The 22242-nt window shown below is 35.5% G+C and overlaps 1 protein-coding gene across 1 annotated transcript in view; it reads left to right on the top strand.

The window, feature by feature from the left end:
* Nucleotides 1–22242, top strand: part of LOC140331915 (uncharacterized) — a 209268-nt gene that overhangs the window by 162458 nt on the left and 24568 nt on the right. The window contains exon 24 of the mRNA XM_072413249.1: nucleotides 7503–7577. Within this exon, the coding sequence (XP_072269350.1) occupies nucleotides 7503–7577 (75 nt within the window). The remainder of the gene's footprint in view (nucleotides 1–7502; nucleotides 7578–22242) is intronic.

Below are 22242 nucleotides of genomic sequence, written 5' to 3'. Positions count from 1 at the left end.
AATAATTTTCAAATGTTTTACTGTAAACAAATGTCATAGGGTAACAATAAATCATTTGTATGAACAAAAGAAATTTAAATAAACAGTACATTCAAGTTATTTCATTATTTTTTCATTGTATGTAAAATTTGTATTTTTTTTTTGACAAAACTGGAGGTTACCCTGTATCTTAAAAACTGGTTGCGATAGGAAAAAAACTGGGCCATTTCTGGATTCACCACCTAAAAATTAGTAAAAAACAAGTGTACCTGTTGCTCTACCTTTCATAAATAAAGCACAGTTTCAGTGTAGCATTATTCATGATCCATCATGTTGGGACATGCTATGCATGGTTATTTTCACAGGAAGAAGTGAGTACAGCTACCTTATCCAGTTTTAAATTAAATGTATTTTCATTTAAACAATATCCATTTAATATTTTAGCAAACTCCTATCCCAATTTTTGTCTACTACTGTCCTTGAAATATTCTTGTAGTCTGTACCACATATTTTTAAAACTGATGGTGTTTTATTGGATGACGTTTAATACCACTAAAAACGGAACTTCAGTGTTTTAATAATAAAAGAAGCAAAATTTATGTTTCTTTTCACTTGTCACACAAATTTTCCAATGAGGCCATCTGCTTCAATAGTTGTCTAAAGGAGGATTTCCTGATTTCTCATTTTATGTTGTGTATTTAGGACAGAAGGTGAAAGGCATCTCTCTGCAATGGAACAAAGATATATAGAATATAGATACAAAGATATAGAACAAAAAGAAAATTCTACCCTAGTTAAAGCTAAAAATGTTTTTTTGTCTGATCAATAAAGGAAGAATAATTCCAGAAAAAAGATTTTCCAGAAATAAGACTTATTTTGTTCAACTTTTTTGTAGGCCTGTAACTTTCTGAATTCTTAACTAACCCCAATGTTCTGTTTATATGACTCTGCTCTCTGAATAGAAATTCATTTACAACATTTATACATTTATCAGGGATTTCATTTTGTCCATTGATGCCTGCCATCTTCAGGAAGGTAATTTTTTTGACGATGTGCTCTACCACGCAGATTTATCATCCTATTTATTTCATGATTTTATATATTTCCTTCCTAATTTAGACAGGTCTTTTCTTCTCCCTTTACACACCCACAATTGTCTATTAATGTCAAACTGTTGTCAAGAAAACAGTGTCAAACTGGCTGCATTTTTAATTTTTCTTATTCATCTTTGTTGATATTTCAGTTCAGAGTCAAATTAGAGCTCCAGCAGTCAGTGCTATGACAGAAAGTCTAATCAAGCGCAGGTTTTTCCCTGCCTTTCCCTACATACAGGACAGCTGTTTGCTGTTCATTCCATACGTCAAGATGACAGGACCATCTTATGATGACATTGTGTGATATAGTTAAAGGGGTGGTGGCTTTGTCTTTTGCTTTTTGCATCACAACCTTATTACCATCTTCTAAAAGAATAAAATGGAAAACATTCAAATAATCAAAGATTTGTAAAGAACTTTGGCAGATGATTTTTTGTGCATGTGTGTAATTTACATATAATTCTCTTTCCATGTGCTGGTTATTGAAAAAATATGTTTTTCTGTAGGGAAAAAAACTAACCTCATCCATATGTCCATCTCGGCAGTAATGTTGAGTAGAAACATACAGCAGGCAGCAGTTATGGAGAGTGGTAATTTTTGTGGGCGATTGAAATTGATATTCCTATTTTACTCTGTTGTTTAATAGGGTATTGGTTAGATGGTCATCCATATCTTATTACACTAACCCCATATGGTAAAGCAGGGTCTATGATAGCATGTATAGCCGCAAATGAAAATATGGAGAAACTACACAACTGTTTTCAATTTTGTTCATGCTTTTTGTAACTTACTGAAATAAATGATTTAAATCAAACATACCAAACAGCTAAATAAACAATTGTGTAATATATGTGTACACTTTTACCTGCAACAGGATTAGTTATTTTAAAATCTTGTAATTTTTACACCTTATCAAAGTTCTGATTAAACTCTCTGCACACTGCTTTAAATACAAATATACTTCTAGCAAATATGCATACCAGTATTGGGTAAATACACACAGTTGTATGAGAGCAACAGACTCCGGTCTGGTCACTGACCTGCATTATGCCATGGTTATGTGTAACAGAGATCATCATTTCTATTACACCTATTATTCACAGTATACAGACAAGGTGACATGTTTAATGCCTGATTTATCAGTTAACTTCCCTTGCTCATGAATCCATCCCCCCTCCCCTCTTGCCAAGTTAATACCACTTTGCATGCAGTGCAATAAAGGGTGTACACTGAAAAGATTTCCCCCAAAGCATTTTTCCCCAGTAGAGTATTTGTGTAGCCTCACTGCCCCCATGACTAACAATTGGGTTTCCATTTCCACTGTTTCCATTTCTCTGTTTTAAAAGAAAGATGTCCTAATAAGTTACATTTTATATTAGGAAATTTATATAAAAAAGTTAAATTGTTATATATATATATATATATACAATATGTATATGTTGCATCCTTTCAAGTTGTAGTTGCAATTCCTTGTTTCCTTTGGTTGTTATTGCATGCAGAAAAGGCAATTTACCTGCTAATGTGTTACAGTATGTCCCATTTATTTCAGATATATGTGTTACTTTTTCATCTCCTATGCTTGTAAAAGTAAAAAAGTGGAAGTTCTGACTCTGGACCCCAATAATTGATACAATAGTTTTTTTTTATTATTTAAATTTTTCAAATGTTTATACAAGTAGTTATATGTTTACTTCTAAAGTAATATTATCTTTAAGGACTTTTCAAAAAATTATATTCATAGATAAGTTAGCAAAGTTCAGATTGTGACATTAAATAACTTCAGCGCTGTATTGCCTGACATAAGCAATTTTGCATTTCAAGGAATTGAATTGATGCTGCATTATAACCTAACTTTCAGTTCACTGCAGACTTATGCCTAAGGGTAGATTGTAAGTAAATTTAACCTTGCACGCCTGGTGATAAGTTCCATATATTAAAAAAAAACATTTCAGCTTTAACTGTCGGTTTAACTGATTATTTTGAGAGTACACTTCCCATGTACTTATTACTTATTTCCTCTTTAGGAGCCCAGTAGCAATCTCTTAAAGTATATAAAAAAAATTTTTGTTTATTCATTTAAATTTAGGTTTTTTAATTCCCTAATATACACCTGACCCAATGGATAGGTGTATATTAGAAAGCAGAACTTGGATATCCTATTCCAAAACCATTAAACAAGGGTATTAAACAAGTTACAACTATAACGCGGAAGGTTTATGTATATATATATATATATATATAAATATATATATATATAGTGCAATGTGTCTTTGGGAATTCAGGCCCATTAAGCCAAAACAACAATTCTAAGGCCAGGCACTGATGCTAAAGAAGAAAACATGATAATCTGTCTTTTTCACTTTTGTGGAGATTTAGTAAATTAGGCCCTATGTGAGATCAAAAAGCAGTTGTATTATAGCAACATGATGTGTTTAATCCAGCCACCCTAGGAAAAAATATAACAGCCTAGTCTTTTGATATTTGTTCATATTGACATAATAGCACAACACAGTTGCTGTTCAGCATACCTTGGTTGTAACAGGTGGTTAAGTTCCTGTTCTCGTTCTATGAGCTTGAATCAGTCTGGTGAAATATGTGTAACACACAGACACCATGCCACGTTCAAAGTCACATAAATCACTTTTCTTCTCTATTTTAATGCCTAGTTTGAACTTCAGGTTGTCTTGATAATGACTACTTGTCACATCTAATCAATGTTGGAGAGTTGATTAGACATCAGACAATGAATAGGGAGCAGTCTCTGATGTTCCCACTTTTGCGCTGCAGTGTGTTTTTGTATTGCTGTTCTGTGCACATTTCTGTCTGTTTCTGTTAGCAGCCATATTGAATGTAATGTGTGGGGTCATTGGGCCTGATTTATTAAAGCTCTTCCAGGCTAGAGAAGATGTACTTTAATCAGTGATGCTGAGCGATCCAGCAAACCTGGAACGGATTTCTTAAATATCATTTGCTATTTGTTAGCAAATGTTTTTAATCCTGGGCCAGATCCATTCCAGGTTTGCTGTATCACCCACTTCACTTCATAAAGTGTATCTTCTCCAGCCTTGGAGAGCTTTAATAAATCAGGCCCATTGTCTCAATGAACAACAGCAAAGGTGACCATGCATTGTACTAATCTAACAACGTAAAAAAACTAGTTATGGTGGGCTAGACCAAAAGGAACCAACCTTAGTACTGAGTAGGAGCCCAAACCAGATTGATAAGAGATAAGATAAGATAAGAGCCAAACCTTCAACAGTCTACCCACTATAAGCTTCTAATACTAGATTTTTATTGCACTACATTTTGGATTGAAGGGGCTACCAAAAACAACTGATTTGGTATGGGACATTATTAAAAAAGGTTCTTTCTACAGGAGCTATATAGTAGAAGTGAGCAAGCTTAGCTGTTGGAGCCAAAGGACAAGCAGCTTTAAAGTGATACAGTTTACAAAAAATCCATAAAATATTAATTTCCTATTTATAAAGTAGCCATTTAGTAATCTTGGCATTTCTTCACTGTCAGCTCTGATCTAGTCATGATTATTAAGTAATGACTCCATTGTAGTAAAAAAGTAGTTTAGATGGTAATTATCCCTGAGTAAACTTCAGTTTCAGTAAAGTGTTGATTTTGATAAGTGCATTCATTGGAATACCATCTGTATGTTGTGGCTGCATACGTTCATCAAAATATAAGTAAGGCAAGTGCTCCATGATTTTTCAGATAAAGAATAGATTTGTTTTGGCAGCTGATACATGATATGATTATGCATGTAAAGTCATTCATGTTATCCTCAGTAGAAAGTGTTTTTACTCCAGCACTGTGCCCTGTGCTGCTTATTCATCTTTGACCTTATATTGTACACCCCCATCAGACAATGTTCCCCACACCTCTCTTGCTAATCCTGCAAAAGCAATTTTAAACAATATTCCAATCTAATTGTGCCAAATACCTAATTATTGTGCCAGGTTCCAAATCCCAGTTTTTTTTTTTTTGAATGCGTACATCACTACCTGGTGATGTGGACATTTCCTATAGCCTGTCCAATAGTGGGTCCTAATCTTGACGATTTTATGGATGGTATGATGATATCATAGTGGGGGCAGAAACAAGACTAGTTAGCGGCACCAAACTGCAGAACTGGATTCTACTAATTAATGTGTTAAAGATGAAATAAGTATGGATATTACATCTACTACAATTAATTGAGATGATGCAGAAACTTAATAATAGGACTGTGTTGTGTAGGGGCAGCAAATGACCATATTTTTTTGGTACAGAGTTAAGCAAAAGTGAAAAACATAAAAAAAAGCATTCAGTGTGCTGGGCAGCTCTTACAATGGTTTCAAAGTTTTAGCCATTAAAAATTCATAATAATCTCACAGCTGTTTGGCATAGTGCAATTACCAATTACAGCATGGAATACCACTCACTTTATTGCCCTTTGAAGTATCAAGCCTGTGTCACAAACATCACAATGTGTAACACATCAGATTGTCACTGTGGGTCCTACCTATAATGGTTTGAACACATGATTTCCCTTTGTTTCCAACATTTTCACCTCCCTGCCTTAAGTTTGTCAGTGTTTTTACTCATTTTCACCACATTTCAGCTAAGATTAAAATAAACCGGCAAAATGCCATTTCCCTATAGTATTTATCATTTATTTAGTACTATTTTGTACTATTTTAATTTTTTGTTTAAAACACTATGGTTTTGGTATAATCCATTATTTACACTAGGGAAATGCACCAACAAGGTAGTTTCCCTCCACAGAGTTCTTTTTACTTACAATTTACAACATCTTGTTTCAAATGTGTAAATATTGTGTGCAAGAAAATTTAAAAACACAGAAGTTTTACTTGTACATGATTGGATGGTTGAAGTCAAAAGAGCTTTACCTTATTTACCATGCTAAGTGAAACACCCTGAAATTTACCATGCTAAGTGAAATACCCTGCAAGAGGATAATTTATACTTACGCTTTAAGTAAACCCGTGTTTAGAGAATACCATAGGCTGCAATGGCTGACCCACCTGTGTATCTTAGCACCTTCACTTTCACTGACCCAATAGCTTTAGCACTTTTTAAGTCCCTGATTTCATGAATATATTAAGACCCAGAGTTCTAACTTCCTATTGACTGGTTGCAGATATATCATTCTGAACATATTACCTAATAACCATGGAGCTAAAATGTTTTGAGCTAGACCAGATGCAGGGGGCTGCCCTGAAGCATGGAATCTAGAATGCTGTCATGTTTTATGTCTTCCAAGTTGTTTTTGTGCTTACAAGTCTTTTAAACTGAAACAAATACAGAAAAATCTTTACTGTCTAGTGCAAGGTTCACTCATTACCCCAGACTCCCCATTCTTTTTTAAAATGCTGTATGATGAATGTGCAAATCCTGCTGAAGGGAAAAGTTAAAATATATACCAGTACTTGCCTTATTTCTGTCTTCAACACTAAATAGGGTGATGTCCCTCCCCTTCTTACAACATCTAGAGGAAGGCTGAATATTCCAGAGAACTCTTCCCGTGCAGGAGGGGAGTATTGGAACTCTTTTGGTTCCTAAGATCTCACCAGAAGAATAGTACAGTTATCTTTATCTAGGTTCTTCTGGCAAAAGCCAGGGAAAAAGACAATATATATAATATAAAGTTTGTAGGGTGGCCATGCAATAGACATTAGAACAGTAAATATATATATATATATATATATTTATAAAAAGTAGAAATAAATCTTTTAAAACAAGCTCAAATCACCCCTTCTAGTCAGCCAGCTGTCAGTCTTCTGATGCTATGACCACACTTGAATGGCTTCACTTCATTGCTCTTTTTAAAAATTGACCAATATGTGCTGCAGCTATTGAGGTATTGAGGTATGTCCGTAACGTAGCTAAGCCTTCTGTGGCTTAAAACAATTGTCTTCAGTTACATTTCCATCTTGTTTTGTGTCTGAACTCCAATAGAAAAACAGTGAAGAGAAATTGGCAGAAAGGCTGTCACCAAATGTATACAGTGCTTTAAACTGGTCCTTTACCACACATCATAAACAGAAGTTATCTGTCTGAAGATTTTTCCCAGAGAAAATTAAGGGTGAATTCCCACTGACTAGCAGGTGCAAATGGTTACAACAAACTTTGTGATACTGGTGGTGGATTTTAGCCGGTAAACACTTTTGGCTGAATCCTAAACATTGATAATTGTTTGCGTATGGTATAGGATGCAAATACATATGATCAACTACCTTGAAGTGCCTGAGTGTCTGTTAATCCATCAAGGTTAGCACTAAACATTTTGTAAAGTTTTGCAGATGGATAGGACAATATGTCTTCTATCTACATAACATATGTGTGCCCAAATATATAGCTGCTTCCTTTTATTAGTATTATAATGTGTTGTTTTTTTTCTATTTACCTCCTAAACAGGCTTGCCAACAAAAACTTAGGTGAGAAAATCCATGAACAAAATCAGCTTTTGGCTCACCTTACTGAGGAAAGAGAGTAAGTCTTGTTTTTTCACTTCTGCTTTTCTGTTACAACGTCAGGCTTGTTTGCTTTGGAGTTCCTCCTAAATTACTGTAATCTCTTCAACTGCCCATGTAATACATTTCATATGTTTCTATTAAAGGTGAGCTCATTGTTCGCTGAAAACAGAACTTTCATTACGGTGATACACAGTTCCAAATGTGAATTTCTTTAGTTAGATGTCTGTTTCAAGCTGGAGCTGTAACACACTATAAACATTGTCAAAATTGCTCTTCTGATTCCATCTCATTTAAAAAGGATCAATTATCAAACCCTGATGAAACACATTCTTATGATTTTTATAATATGTACCTTGATGTATAAGGTTACACAATCTTCCAGGGGATTGAAACATAATTCTAAAATGAAACCTTGTTTTGTTGTAACTTTTGCATTTTTAGATCATCTATTATTTATACAGATTCATAACTGCCTAGGTTCTGTGAAGATTGTTCTTGAAATGAGCCTAAAGCATTTTCTTATAAGTTAACAAATGCAATTAAAGGGGTTCCCCAACCTTCTTCTGATCTTTCTACATAATAATATAGAATGGTATAAGAATTTGGAATTGTTTTTTTCATTTCCAAATCTGGGAGAAAAAAGCTCTGCCCCCAATCTTTGAAAAAAACAGAACTGTAAAATTCTGCTTCACTGAATGCTTAGCTTTATTCCGGTGAATGAGGAAATATCATGAAGGGTATTGGGTAAACAATTTATTTTTTATTTTTAGGGCTATTAGGCAAATTACTGTAATTACAGTACTGCATTCGGAGCCTTATGCTGCCAAAGGGGACCAGTACCAGTGCATAAACTTTAAATAATAATGGCAACCAGGATGATAGGCTTTTCCAGCTTCAAGGGCAACATTGAAATAAAGAAATACCTTAAAGGTGAATTAAACCACCAGAGAAAATGTAAATGTTGGGCCCTCTAGGAGGTGTTGGTCACAATACAAGCATCACAGACCCATTGCAAAGTGACAGATTTCCTGGCTATGGTAAATTGATAAACTTTTGTATTGACACTTGGGAATACACAACTAATAGATGGACCTTATAGAAAATAGAAGTGAGCTGGAAACATTTTAGTGTAAAAATGCTACATAGCTGAATTAAAGCACTTCCGTAAAAATTCTGCATTAGCTCAAAAACATACTTCATGCCACAAAAAAGATTCTGCGGAAATGGGAGTTCATCCCTACCTATAATACCATTGGAGCATGTCCTATTTCGGTTTATGTAGGCTGCATGAAATATTTATAATACAGACGTGAGGAGGATACACTGTTAGCTTACACTTGTATTAAATATTTTCAATAATAAATAACCTATTTAATGGCGTATGTGTATTCCTATAAATAATTTATGTCCTGATCTATATTATCACATTTTCAGTATGGAGCTGGCACTGGCAAATAGAGCTACCAGTCCTAGCATTTTAGGGGATACTGGACACCTATCTTTTGATTGGCTAGCATGATGCAAACAAAAGTGATCCAATATTTCTAGGTATCTACTTTTATTTTTTATTTAAAAATTATGTAATATTAAGTTGTTTTGTTTGTCCTTTTCTTCATTGGGACAGTTTTTTCTTTTAGTAAAACTCAGTGTAAAGAAAACTCTAAACAGCCCTTTAGGGTCCTTTTTGCACATTGTGCTTAATGATGTGGGCTACCGCATATTTCAGCTTTTCTTAAATCATAAATAATAAGAATTGTAAAATAAAAGTAGGAATAGAAAAATAAGAATACTTATATAAGCAGTGTTATGCTTTGCTCTATAGAGGCATAAGCAATAAAACAGGTTGGGGTTTTATGAGAATATGAGAATGAGTTCATTTGAAGTAATATAATATACCCAAGGCTAGGTGGGTCCATTTTGTCATGGCTTAGTCATTATTCTGGCACTGCTTTATTAAATAAACCTGGGTGAGCACTTATTACTGGTCTTGATTGATTTTCTAAAAATACTACATACTGGCTTCTTGCTGGAAAATGTGTATTGCCTTTAATCTGTGTGTCATTCTAATGAGTAAATATAATAAGAGAGAGATAAAGATGTTAGTTTGTGTAATATTTAAGCAGACATGACGTGGACTTAAAGCTAAATTCCTAATCCCCCCCGTTTCAAATGTAATCAAACTGGTAGTTTTGTACTTGTACAGGTTGGTGCAGCCATCATGGAAAGTAAATGTTTGTTTAAATACCAAGCTCTGTCACTGTGTGCATACAGTACATTATATACAATTTTTTTTACTTGTAACAGATTAATTTAATTCAACATATCATACAATATGATGTGTTCAAATTTGTAGAACATGTTCTGAGAGCCAAGAGAGAACTGGTGGCGGATTTAGAGTATAATATATTAATAATTACTTCTTATAATATTTTATTGCATTGTGCCTCTGTTTGGGATATGGGTAAAGTTCCTCTCATATAATGCTACTTTAATATGATTTCTTTTAATAATGACTTTTTTTTCTTTGCGGTGTGTAATATTATATGAGTGCATACATGATCCTTATCTTTCATAAAGCAGGTACAAGTAATAAAATTATGGATCCAAATGCTACTTTCATTCTCTTTCTTGTATTTCAATATTAAATTGAAAAAGAAAAAAAAAGGTAAATTCACCAGCTAATAAAAAATTGAGACACATGTAATACAATCTTCATAAATCTTGTGCAACCAAAATTTTTTGTGAACAGAGTGCATCTTGGCTAAATTTATATCATAGGCAAGTACACAGTGTCTGTCCTCAAAGAAAGCATTCGCCTCACAGGCAGTTTTCTGAACATTATGAACATTTATTAATCAATAATTGTAGTAGTCCTATTGTTAACATAGAACTACTGGTCTAAGACATAATAAAGTTGTGGGCATGGATGAAACAATATACAGTGTTTACATTTGTGGTGGGTGATCAAATAATTTTTTTAGCTTATCTCAAGTTCTCGACGGGTTTCCCCTTTCTTTGCTTTTAAAGCACAGTGATTGCACTATCTATTGTTAATATTTCTCCATTTCTGTGAGCTCAACAATCCCCTGAAGAAGCCTTACTGGCGAAACATGTTGGGAATTTGAGATAAGCTAAAAAATTATTTGATCACCTACCACAAGTGTAAACAATGTATATTGTTTTATCTATGTCCACAAATGTATTATGTCTTAGACAAGTAGTTCTATGTTAACAACAGGAGCACTACAATTGTCGATTAATAAATATTAATATTTAATTTGCCTTAAAAGCCTACTCACTCTTCTATCTCTCCCCATTTTATCATACAGTACTATACAAGGCTTGGCATCAATCTGATATTTACCTTTTAACTATTTCCAACAATGAAGGGAAAAAAACCTCCCCTAACTTTCTCATCCATCAGTAAATTTTAGCCATTGGATCAGCATGACAGCAATTTCACAATTTCAGAAGGTGGTCATCCATGGCAGCCCATGTATGACTTTTAAGACAGGCTTCCTTTACTGTAAATCTTCCTTTTATCCCTACGTTTTATAAAGCCTCTGCTGTTCTGGTTAGCCTTTCTAGCCTATCAGAACATTGTTAGGTGCCTCCTATTGCTATGAAAAATAATTTATCACCTTTTAAATTGTACTGGTAATGTAACTTAACCCCAAGGTTAAATCCTTTTTTGTTCTCATTTTTTGTCCCCAGCCAGTGTGTATATTTGTGTGTGTCTTCCAATCCTTTTTTAAATTAGTTGATTTAATATTGTTTCCTGATTTTGACATAAACTGCCATTTTGTGCAGTGTAGATGTGATTTAATCATGGTTTACCTTCATGGCTTTTAAAATTTCATTTATAACATACCAATAGGTCTGATTTAATAAAGCTCCCCAAGGCTGGGGGGGATACACTTTCATCAGTGAAGCTGGGTGATCCAGCAAACCTGGAATGGATCTGGTCCAGGATTGGAAACATTTGCTAACAAATAGCAAATGCTTTTTAAGAAAACCAATCCAGATTTTCTGGATCACCCAGCTTTGATGATGAAAATGTATCGTCTCCAGTCTTGGAGAGCTTTAATAAATCATGCCCAATGTCTCAGACATGTTCTATGACTTCTGAAATTAGACCACTAAACCTGTGGGCAACACTATTCAGATGGGCCTAGGTAAATGAAACCATTTAGGGATGCAGAAAATGTGTATTTTTACATGTGCTTTACTTGTAGGACAAGTAAATCTTTTACAATCTTTCAGTATGTTTTTATGTACACCTTGTCACACATTCAATACCTGTTAGAGTATAGCTGGCCATTTTATATTCTATATCCTTCGTAGAAGGGAACCATGTCTATGTAAAGAACGTATGCACCTAATAAAATTATTGTATATCACTGTCGTACATAAGGGGTTCCCAAACTTAAAAAAAAAAGACTGGTGTACAGTGCCTGGGACTGTATGAGGGGTGAAAAAGAGCAAAAATAAAAAGCAATTTGTGGGTCCCTAGTTCTGCCTAGTGCTGTGATAGAATCATGTAGCTATGGGGTGCATATAGATATTTATATACTCCAGTTAAGTTTAGGCAAGAATAAATCCCTACATTTCTTTTGACCCCAAGTTTTCCCATCATGGATCCATAGAACCCTTAAAGCTTTTACAATAACAAGTCTATGATTACCAATAGAATGAATGCCAATCAGTACAGTTTACATTGATAACAATAATAAAAGAAATGATGGCAGTTATTTAAGGTAATATATGTTCAGCTATTTTGGGCAGTTATATTGTGCGATGTGAATCAGTATGCATTTACATTCTGTTTAGTGACATCTGAAATACTATGTAGGATCCCTGGATAAGCCTGGAAAGTGCACTCCTTGCAGTTTTATGCTAAATAATAGGTGTTTTCTTACTTAGGCGCAGTTTAGATCTTCCACTCAAGCATCCCATATAGGTAAATAGCTTCGGAGACAATTGAATAATGTGACTGCGTCGCTTGTGTAATTTTGCATTTCTGAGGTAGCTGAAATGAGGAAAATGGCTTGCAGATTTCCCCGTATACGGAGTTTGAAAGTAACAACTGAAAAATGATGTTCATAATCTGAATTGCAATGAAACCAATTATCTGTGCCGTGGCTGCTCCTAGGGGAATTCTCCTAAAGGTTTAGTGTTTCTTAAAAGAAATTAAAAACAGCTGTAAAAATACCATAAAACAAAAATAGCAGCTGCAAAAAAGATTAACATTCCTAAATTTCATTTGAACCTGATATGTTATTTTTCCAACAGCAAACATGTATGTATTTACTCGTACATTATTTATGCATATACACCGCATAAACTGAACCAAAGACAGAGGGGGGTGTTTTTTTGGGATGTTAACCCCTATCTTGCATGGTGCAGCCATCTGTGAGAGAGGCTTTTGAATAGGTCTTCAGACCTGATTCAGATGAGCTAACACATGCACCTCTGTTCTTGTGATAAGAAACTGTCACTGCACGGCCCTGATCATAGGGAAGAGATGACTGCCTTGTGATAATCAACCAGCACTTTTGCATTAGGTCTATTTCATTGGCTTTGACCCTACAAAAGATATAGATGCTAAATAATATACACATATTTATTATCTGTATGAAAAGGAAAGGATGCTGACATCTTTTTGGGGCTAGAAGACCTAATTCTAGGGAAATTATGATAGGAAAAGAAATAAAAATTGCTTCATATTTGCATTTTGTTTAATGTATGATATATTTTTTGATGACTGTGCTAATGCTAAAAATACATTTGTTAATGGTTTAAAGGGATTGTCAGTTATTAAGTACACCACCATTCAGTTCAATATTAAAATATTAACCTAATGTTAAAACCGGAAAAACCCAGTCAAGGCCCCTTTATAACCCTGAAATGGCAACAATTCTTCCATTTTTCTAAAATGATGAGCAATATAGAAGCTGTCACACTTACCTGGTCCTCGCTAAAGCGCAGCTATCTCTCTCCTGCGCATGCGGGCAGTTCTGACTCTGGGCGTGCCTCTGATCCCAAGCTTTATCAGTTTCGCTCATTCCGCTGGTTAATCAGAAAATAACCTCTTTACCATCCCTGACTGTTTAGCTAGCTCACACACTGCACTCAATGTTCGTGCAACGTGTCTCCATTGGTGCCGAGCCCCTAGTTCTGTTGAGCTAGTCCCTGTACACCTGTTGGCTAATTCAGTGTTTCCTCTGTCCAGCTCATGGGTTAACCTCTCGTTGTCCAGTCTGTTTGTTCCCAGCCAACTTCCCTGTGCTGTTCCAGTGTTCCTGTCTGTCTGTGGATATTCCTGAATTACATGTGCCTCCTGTTGCCTCAGCCTTCCTCGACTACCCCAGCCTTCCTCGACTATCCTTTTGCATTGTGATTTGGCACTGTTTTGACCACCTTGGTCCAACCACTGAAACCTGGCAGTAACCATCAGAGGCTCTGGAGAAGACTTGGTTATAGCTTAGACTCTGCACCTTGCCCCTTCTCAGGGCTCACACCTCCTTTGTGCAAGCCGTAGTGCCCCCTAGTGGCCCTGTCTCCCTTAGCGTGACAAAGACCTGGCTGGACAAGCGGGAATTTTATTCACTAAGTTAGAAAATGTGGTGACACTGGGGAGTTTGGTTTTTGATTGCTGTCCTGTAGGAATTTAAACAGAATTCTTAAAGGACTATTAACATATTACTCACAAATACATATGCAACTCCTCCCTTTTGATATTTTAGCACACACTTATATGAGAAGTGTTTTTCTTACTAAATTATTTTTTATATTTAAGATAGGTGACTTTTTAAGGCCAGCAATGTTTTTGACTCACTCTCTTGTCCTTTTTGCTTGAGAAGTTGGATTTCAATGAACTAGTGACTAAATTGTTAACTGTTGCATGGCTCATCAGTAGAAAGACAACTCTATGTTTATTGTGCAAATTAACTAAAATATAATTCTATCACATTTTAGCTGAAGGTGGGCCTCAGGTAAAGGGAGTGTTTATACTGTATGTGTCTACAGTTGTTTCTTCAAGTCAAATTAAGTCTTGTGTTTAAATCTTCTAAATATATTCAGAAGTTGCATAAAAACAAACGGTATGCTAAGTTTTACAGTTTATTTTCTTCAGAAAGCATCCACAATCTCTCCCCTGCCACCATGCTGTAGGCAAAGCCTATGATTCCTGCTGATTGCTCTAACTTATCAGGGGTGAGTAGTACCACTGCAAAGTATGCACTGCTTCCAAACAGACAGCAAGGTGGCCACCTTCTAAACAAAAACATTGTATGACATTACGCATACATTTTCATACATTTAATGTGTTTAGCTCATATAGCCTGAACATTCTCTTGGCTTTTATTGGTTTATGTCATCAGACATTTTATATAAATGAGCCATACATCTGGCCATCAGATATGTTTAGTTAAAAAAAAAAAAAAAAGAAAAAAGTACCAACCTTTAGGACTAAATGTAACAATACCTAAACAAGGATATAATTCCATGCTCAGTAGTGTGGTGTGGTGGAGTTTCGTTTTGGTGCAGAGTTTGCAATGAATGCCAAAATGTGTCATTGTTGTTTAGCCCTCACATATATATCTGTAAATGTTATTAATTACCCTTTTACACTGAATGAATAACATTGTGATTAAGATTTACTGTCACTTTAATACTGTCACTTTATATTTTAGCCTTCCTTAGATTGATAAGAAAATAGTTAAAATAATTACTTTTAATGAAACCCTTTATAGATTTAATAAGTGCAGTAATACGGGCATGTAACAATTATGGCACCTCTTTTATTTGAAGCCGTCAGGAGTTTTCTATTCTAAGCAGTGTATGCTGTTTTAAAGCCTTCCTCTATATTTTTTTTCCTCTTTTCCTTTCGATCTAGCAGTAGGGCACAAGTGAAACAGCCTCTAATCCATTTCATAAGTCTATTAAAGCTGGTACAATACATAAAACAGAGCTGGAGGTGGTGACAATATAAAACAGTTTGTTTTGTCATGTTGGCCAAAACATATGGCAGCCAGTTTCTGCAGAGCCGATCCAGATGGCGACCACTAATCGATTCTTTATGTTGGGTAAGCGGCTGTTTACTTTTTCTCTTTCAAAGCACTGCCGCGTAGTAAATTTACAAATAATGTAATGACCCATGTATGTTGAGCTAATAGGAGTAAACTTTCAAACAGAAAACAGTTAATGTGGCAGCTGCACAAAAGAAAAGGAAATATAGGAACTGACAAGAAGATTTGATCGTCTTTGAGAAGGAGAAAAAAGGAACTTAATTATTGTGTTAGCTGCTCACACCAGAGCACGTTTCTCAGGAAAGGAGATTCCTTGTGAGGAGGTCTTGTGAGTTACTTTCTCTGCAGATATTTTTAGTTAAAATTGCCTTAGCAACAAAATATCCAATGGTTAATACTATTAGGATCATGAAAACAGCAGCATGTGATTAATAGCTAATTAAAGAGCCTCGGTAATTAGAAATTAACCCATAGGCCAGGCTGCTAGCCTCTGATCTACCTGTGATGCAAGCACATTCAAATATGTCCAGCTAGAAAAACAGCTCCATCTGGATTTGAATGGTTACTGAAGGCTAGAGATATATTGGTCTCAGTTCTGCTTTACTCACAATGGCCTATTCACATTTGCTTGTACAGTATCCAGAGAACAGCAGCATGGCAGTGCCTTGGACGGGCAACATTGGTAAGCCCCACTGTTGTATTACTGCTGTTTGGCTATAATGTATGGGTATGTAAAACATATTTTGTTGATTTTGAATAGTGTAGGAACATTTGAATTGAATAGTGTAGGGATTTTGTGTTTTTTCTGAGGAGTTTCACTTTTTTTTTCACCTGTTGATTATTATCACTGAATCAGAAAGTAATAGGTAATCAAAAAATTGTAAGGGTTGATAGTTAAGCAAGTGTTGAAAGAAAATCCACAACTGAGCACACCTGTTCCTGTGGCAACTTTTGAAGATAGGAATTACGTTCATATTGGATTTCCAACCCTATTCTCCTTTTTATCCTGGTGCCATCCTATTTACAATTTAATGTGTTTGGAGGCCATAATGGTTATTTTGCAGGGACAGAAAGAGGCAGAGCAGGCCAGGGTGCTGCTTTGCATGTTATGTTATAATATAGTAGAGGCCGACCTGTCGGAATATTAGGCTTTCTGCTTTCAGAATGTATAAAAGGTGCTTCTAGAATAAATAAATACAGAATATATAAAAACGCTTCAGTCTATAAACTATAACCTAACCAGTGCAGCCTAGGAACTCAAGAGAGCTCCCAAAAGTGTGCCACAAAGGCCCCAAACCTTATCAATTAAATGTTGTTAATTTAATACAACATAGCAAGTTGAGTATTCTATACGACTAATTATAAAGCATTACTGCATATTAATAAACAGAAATTGTTTGTGCCACTAACAGACTTCGAACATAGCAGTTTCACAATGTTTAACAAAAAGGAACACTTTTTATCTATGTTAGGAATAAAAAAATGCTTTAACATTTCTGTATAAAACTTTCTAAGAGATAAGAGATTGGTATGCCTAATATTTAAAAATATAATACACACTCACAATTATACCACATAAAATTTGGCACTCAAAACTTGTTTTTATATAGAGAAAGAAACACTTATGTAATTGCTTCTATTGGCCCACTTGTGTCCTAGTCCACATACAAATCCTATGTCTGATAGTGATCCTTCAAGGTGCCCAGGTGGTGGGGCAACTTAGTACCCTACAGGGCAGTAGTTAAACTCCAGCTCTTTAAGGTAATATAATTAAGTAAAGAGTCATGACTGTCAAAGCGGTTTAGATAACTGCTGCATTTTGTTTTTCCAAAAAGTTAAAAACAAAAATAATTTGGGTGTTTTTTACCTGGCTTTTGCTTGAGGCTACTTGTCCATGTACATCAGATGTTAGTTGTATTTGCAATAAAAAAAACAATAATCACTGTAATCATGCTATCTAGTTACCATAGATTTTTTCTGCACTTTAATAAAAGATCCCCTGGAATAATTATTCTGTAATACCGGCATACGGAGGAACCGCTATGAACAGTACTATTAATGATGGGTTGGGTAGAAAAACCTGACAAGTTCCAATTCAACCTGTCTACATCAAGCACATCCCGAAAAGTGGCAGGCTAAATTAAACCGTTGATCCTACATACAGTATGCCTGTCTGTCTTCTTCCAAGATTTATGTACAATCCTAAATAAATAGCTCCCTAACTAAAGGAAAACCAGGTTTGTTGCCTTAATATTGTTTTTTTTCTTGGGTGATATTAATCTCATGAATTTCTGGTTTGCCGTTTTCCTTTTGTAGTCATAACTGTGCCTTTTGTTACCTAGGATCAGATTCTGAATTAAAATAAGATGCGTGCATCACAGAGAATCAAATGAAAGGGGCCAGTCTCTGGGGAACTGTGTAATCCTTTTTTTTAGAGCCTAGCTCTCCACCAGCCTTTAACATATTCACAGCTTATAACAACATACGAAATGGTGTATGTTGTAACCCAATATCAAGCAGATCTGTCCTCCTTAGCATGTTTATTTTATGACTCTGTTGCATTTGAAATAAACCAGGAGTATGATAATATGTGCATAGACTAAATAGGGTGTGTTTATCCTGAGTAGTAATTCAGCACAAGTACAAAACAGGAAAGCTGTTTTATTTTTCTCTTTTCTTTCCCCTTTTCCTTCCTATAAACCAGCAAGGGCAAATGACAGCCATGCCTGATGCCTGATATCTTTTATGGTACAGCTGTGACATATTTTATGCATCATAACGAATGATCAAAGATGTCTCTGGAGTCATTCTGTCATGGAATTTTACCCTGTCCCCAGTATATTTCTTTAAACCAAGAAGAATGTGAAGTGAGGATACTTAGCTCATTCTGCCTTCTGATAAAACAGAAAGAGCAATATTTGAAGGTTGTGTTTTACTTCTGCTTTTTTTTTATCCATACTGCTTTATTTTGCTTTTTCTTTACTAATCCAAAACCTTAGTTCACTGGTTCTCAATGCACTGTGCAGCATTTTACAGTGTACGGTTTTTCATTCACATGCAGTCATATCTAGGAATTTCGCATACATCTTTACTCATGGTTTTTCAAAGGGTCAGCGCCATCTAAACTGACATTAGGGTTTTGGTTGGCGTTATCACATCGTGATATAGTCCCAAGGCAACTGCTTGTAGTCTTATTCCTCCAGCTGCAGCTAGAGGAGCCCGGTGAACCAGCTGAATTCATCTTAAGCGCAAGGAATACCGAATGCAGCTGGCAATTTAAATGCACAGTTCTTAATGCAAACTCTATGACAATAGCTTATTGTAAACATTAAACAAAAGTTTTTTTGTTTCAATTACACTGATCTAATAAAAAAAAAACTGTAAACAAGTAATGTATTATAAAACATGTGAATCTTTTTAACTTGCAAAATTAGGTTAATGACCCAAGGATTTGTGAATTAAACTGTTTAGACAGCAACATGTGTATAAAGATTATGAATTTTAGGGTCAAATCCATATAACCCTCACATTTAGACTCAAAAAGGCTGCTAAAAAACTACTGTATATGCAGAGTGCTTTCCTTCTTGTCTCCTAAACAGTTAGCTGTGAGCAGGCTATATGCACAACTTGTATTTTGTATTTGTATATTTTTTTATTTTTATTATAATGCTATTAATATTATTGTTATAACAGCAAATCATTTCTTTTGTTTTTTTGATTTGTTGTGGTTGTATTGAAGTCATGCCACCTCTAATATTGCATTGCTTTATGTTTTTGTAATGTGTTGATGGGCTTTTGTTCACATCAGAACTGACTTGCTCCAGACACAAGCCCATGGGAAAACAAAAGCAGTTAAAGCAGGCTAAATGCAGGTCAACTCCACCTGCACTGAATTCTAAAAAAGCATTGCTGACTGATGTCAAAAGCATCCTGCATTTGGCATGACATGACTAACAATATTCAGGTAACACTGATGCAGATAAAATAGGTGGAGCATATAAAAAAATAATTTTTAGAATATGCTCGGAGCAGTCTACGTAAAGTCCAGGCTCTGGGTGATAGTTGTGGCTGGAAGTTTCCAACCAGAACACCCTCAATAAATGAAGTACATCTGTGTTCCTTTTTACTTTTGTCACCTTTTTGAGAATAAGTTGTACATACATTTATTGTTTGTATTTCCTAAAGCTTTATAAACTGTTCCAAAATCCTATGTTTGTTACTAATAAATTTTGGGTTAGGTTTATTTTGTTTGATTTAATTTTTGCTATAGTTTTAATCAATAATTCTGTATTTATTTTAGCAGCAAGAATCCCTCCCTAAAGCTGTCAAATATACCCTTAGGGATACACAAAGCTTTGGCTCCAAAACCCAGCTGTAAACAACAGAATACAAAAATTAGAATAATGAATCAAATAATTGTCATAGTAAACATTTGTGGTATGAATAAGAAGAAAATAACTGCTTTGTAAAATTGATATCCTTGTGGTTAACATGCAGAATACGCATTGCCAGCTCTGCAACATTACAGTTTTGGCTGCATGTATGTACTCTATTTGCTCTCCATAATGTGCATAATTATTATATAGTAATTCTAGGCAGTATTATTATGCTTCTCCAAAATTTTTGCTGGCAATAGCTGATAAATTACTGAAAGCCTTTCTGTTTCACAAATCAATACGTTATCTCCTGAATCAGAACTAAATTTCTACTTTAGATAGTTCTTTTTTCTGCTCAACCTAACAGACACCTCATCACAACTTATACCACAGAGAAGCTAGTGGAATTCTCAGAAGTGAGAGCTTGTTTAAAAATCTTTACAAATGGATTGGTAAATGATGTTTTTTGTAATAAATTTTCAAGTACCATATAACTTAGTAAAATACCACAAGATATATTCAATGTATTAGTTGCTAGTGTTGGTGTTTGAATTCAGGTTGTTCGAATTTGTGTTTAAAAATATGTTTTAAAAAAGGCGAACTCCAGATGAACTCTCAATGGAGTTTCCAACTGGGTTCAGTTCCCACAGTCACTGCAGATGATTTCTCTATGGAGTTTCTCCGGAGTTCAGTTTCCACGGTCACTGGGCTGTACTTATCATTGATAAGTAAAGCTTGGGGAGAGTGGGAACTTGTGGTCAAAGCTGATAGGAGGCACAGAAGTGCTTCCAGTCAGCTGTGACTGCAGATGAATTCTCAATGGAGTTTCTCAATGGAGTTTCTATTGAGAGTTCATCTGCAGTTCCACTGCATTAATAACCTCTAGTGCCCAGGGATCGCAAACAGGAGGATTCCCAGGGATGCAAGAATAATTGCAGCCCTGAGAATCCACTGCGAACCTGGGGCACTAGAGGTTAATTAACCTCTAGTGCCCGGGGATCCCATACAGGAGAATTCCCTTGCAGCCCTGGGAATCCTCCTGTTTGCGATCCCTGGGCTCTAGAGGTTAATTAAACTTTGGTGCCCCGGAATCGCAGTGGAACTGCAGATGAACTCTCAATGCAGTTTCTACACTGAGAGTTTATCTGAGTTCAGTTCCCACGGTCACCGGGCTGTACCTATTGATAAGTACAGCCCGGGGAGCATGGAAACTTGCGGTCACAGCTGATAGGAGCGAGTGCTTTCACTCAGCACTGTGTTCTTGGATAGAGAATCTCAATCTAAGAACACATACTACAGTTACGCTAGGGCTGCAAAAGCAATCAGGATCGGAGTTGTCAGCCCCGCTCCCCTGTGCTTTTGCAGTTCAACACAGTTCCGAAAAAAACCTGAATACCCCCCCCCCCCCCTCCCTCTATATTATTGGTGTGCAACTTCAGCGTTCAATCACCCGAAAAATATTGGGCTGATATAATATAAATATTGATTCCGATCGAATAGCTGCCGAATCAAAGGATTAGCCAATGACATATGTTTATGCAGACAATACAAAACTGAGAATTATCCCTGATGTTCTCTGAGTGATGCACTTTGTCTTATGCTGAATGGGAGAAAGTAGTGAACACTTTGGCCAAGAAACAATAACATGTTGTGCACCTAAATTAGCAGATGTTCTTTTCCCCAGATTTATTATGGGATTCTTGCAGTTTGCCCATTTATGTCTAACCCTCATTCTGTCGAACTGCATGAAACAAAAAGAGTAAGTTCTGTGTAAGTTTGAAGTTATTAGCAAGACGGAGGACTCAGGACTTTCTTCCCATTCCTATGTGACATTGCTGGGTTTTTGATCTGATCACTGGGTGGAAGTGGAGAAATAAAAAGCTAAGATGTGCCCATGTTTCGTCTGCCATTAAAGTGAACCTGTTGACTTTGTATGCCCAGTATTAGAAAAGCATATATATACTTTTAGTAATCTCTTATCCCTCCACTTTTTTGTGATGTGTTTTTTATCCATTGACAGTCCTTCCATTACGCACTTTTTTCTTCTGTGCCTTGAAGATCTTGTGTTAGCATAATCTTTACATTGTGCTATACTGTGTAAAGTGCTACTTACATATATGTTTCTGAATTCTGTACACATCATCTTATATATACCGTGTTTCCCCGATTTTAGGACATCCCCATTAAGTAAGCCACCCCCGATTTTTAAAAAAAATAATTAAAATAAGACACTCACCTGTTTATAAGACAGCTCCGGGTATCTGATCCTGCGTGT

The sequence above is a fragment of the Pyxicephalus adspersus genome, chromosome 5, assembly GCF_032062135.1.
Source record: "Pyxicephalus adspersus chromosome 5, UCB_Pads_2.0, whole genome shotgun sequence".
Taxonomy (NCBI): domain Eukaryota; kingdom Metazoa; phylum Chordata; class Amphibia; order Anura; family Pyxicephalidae; genus Pyxicephalus; species Pyxicephalus adspersus.
This window is presented reverse-complemented; position numbering and strand designations above follow the sequence as displayed.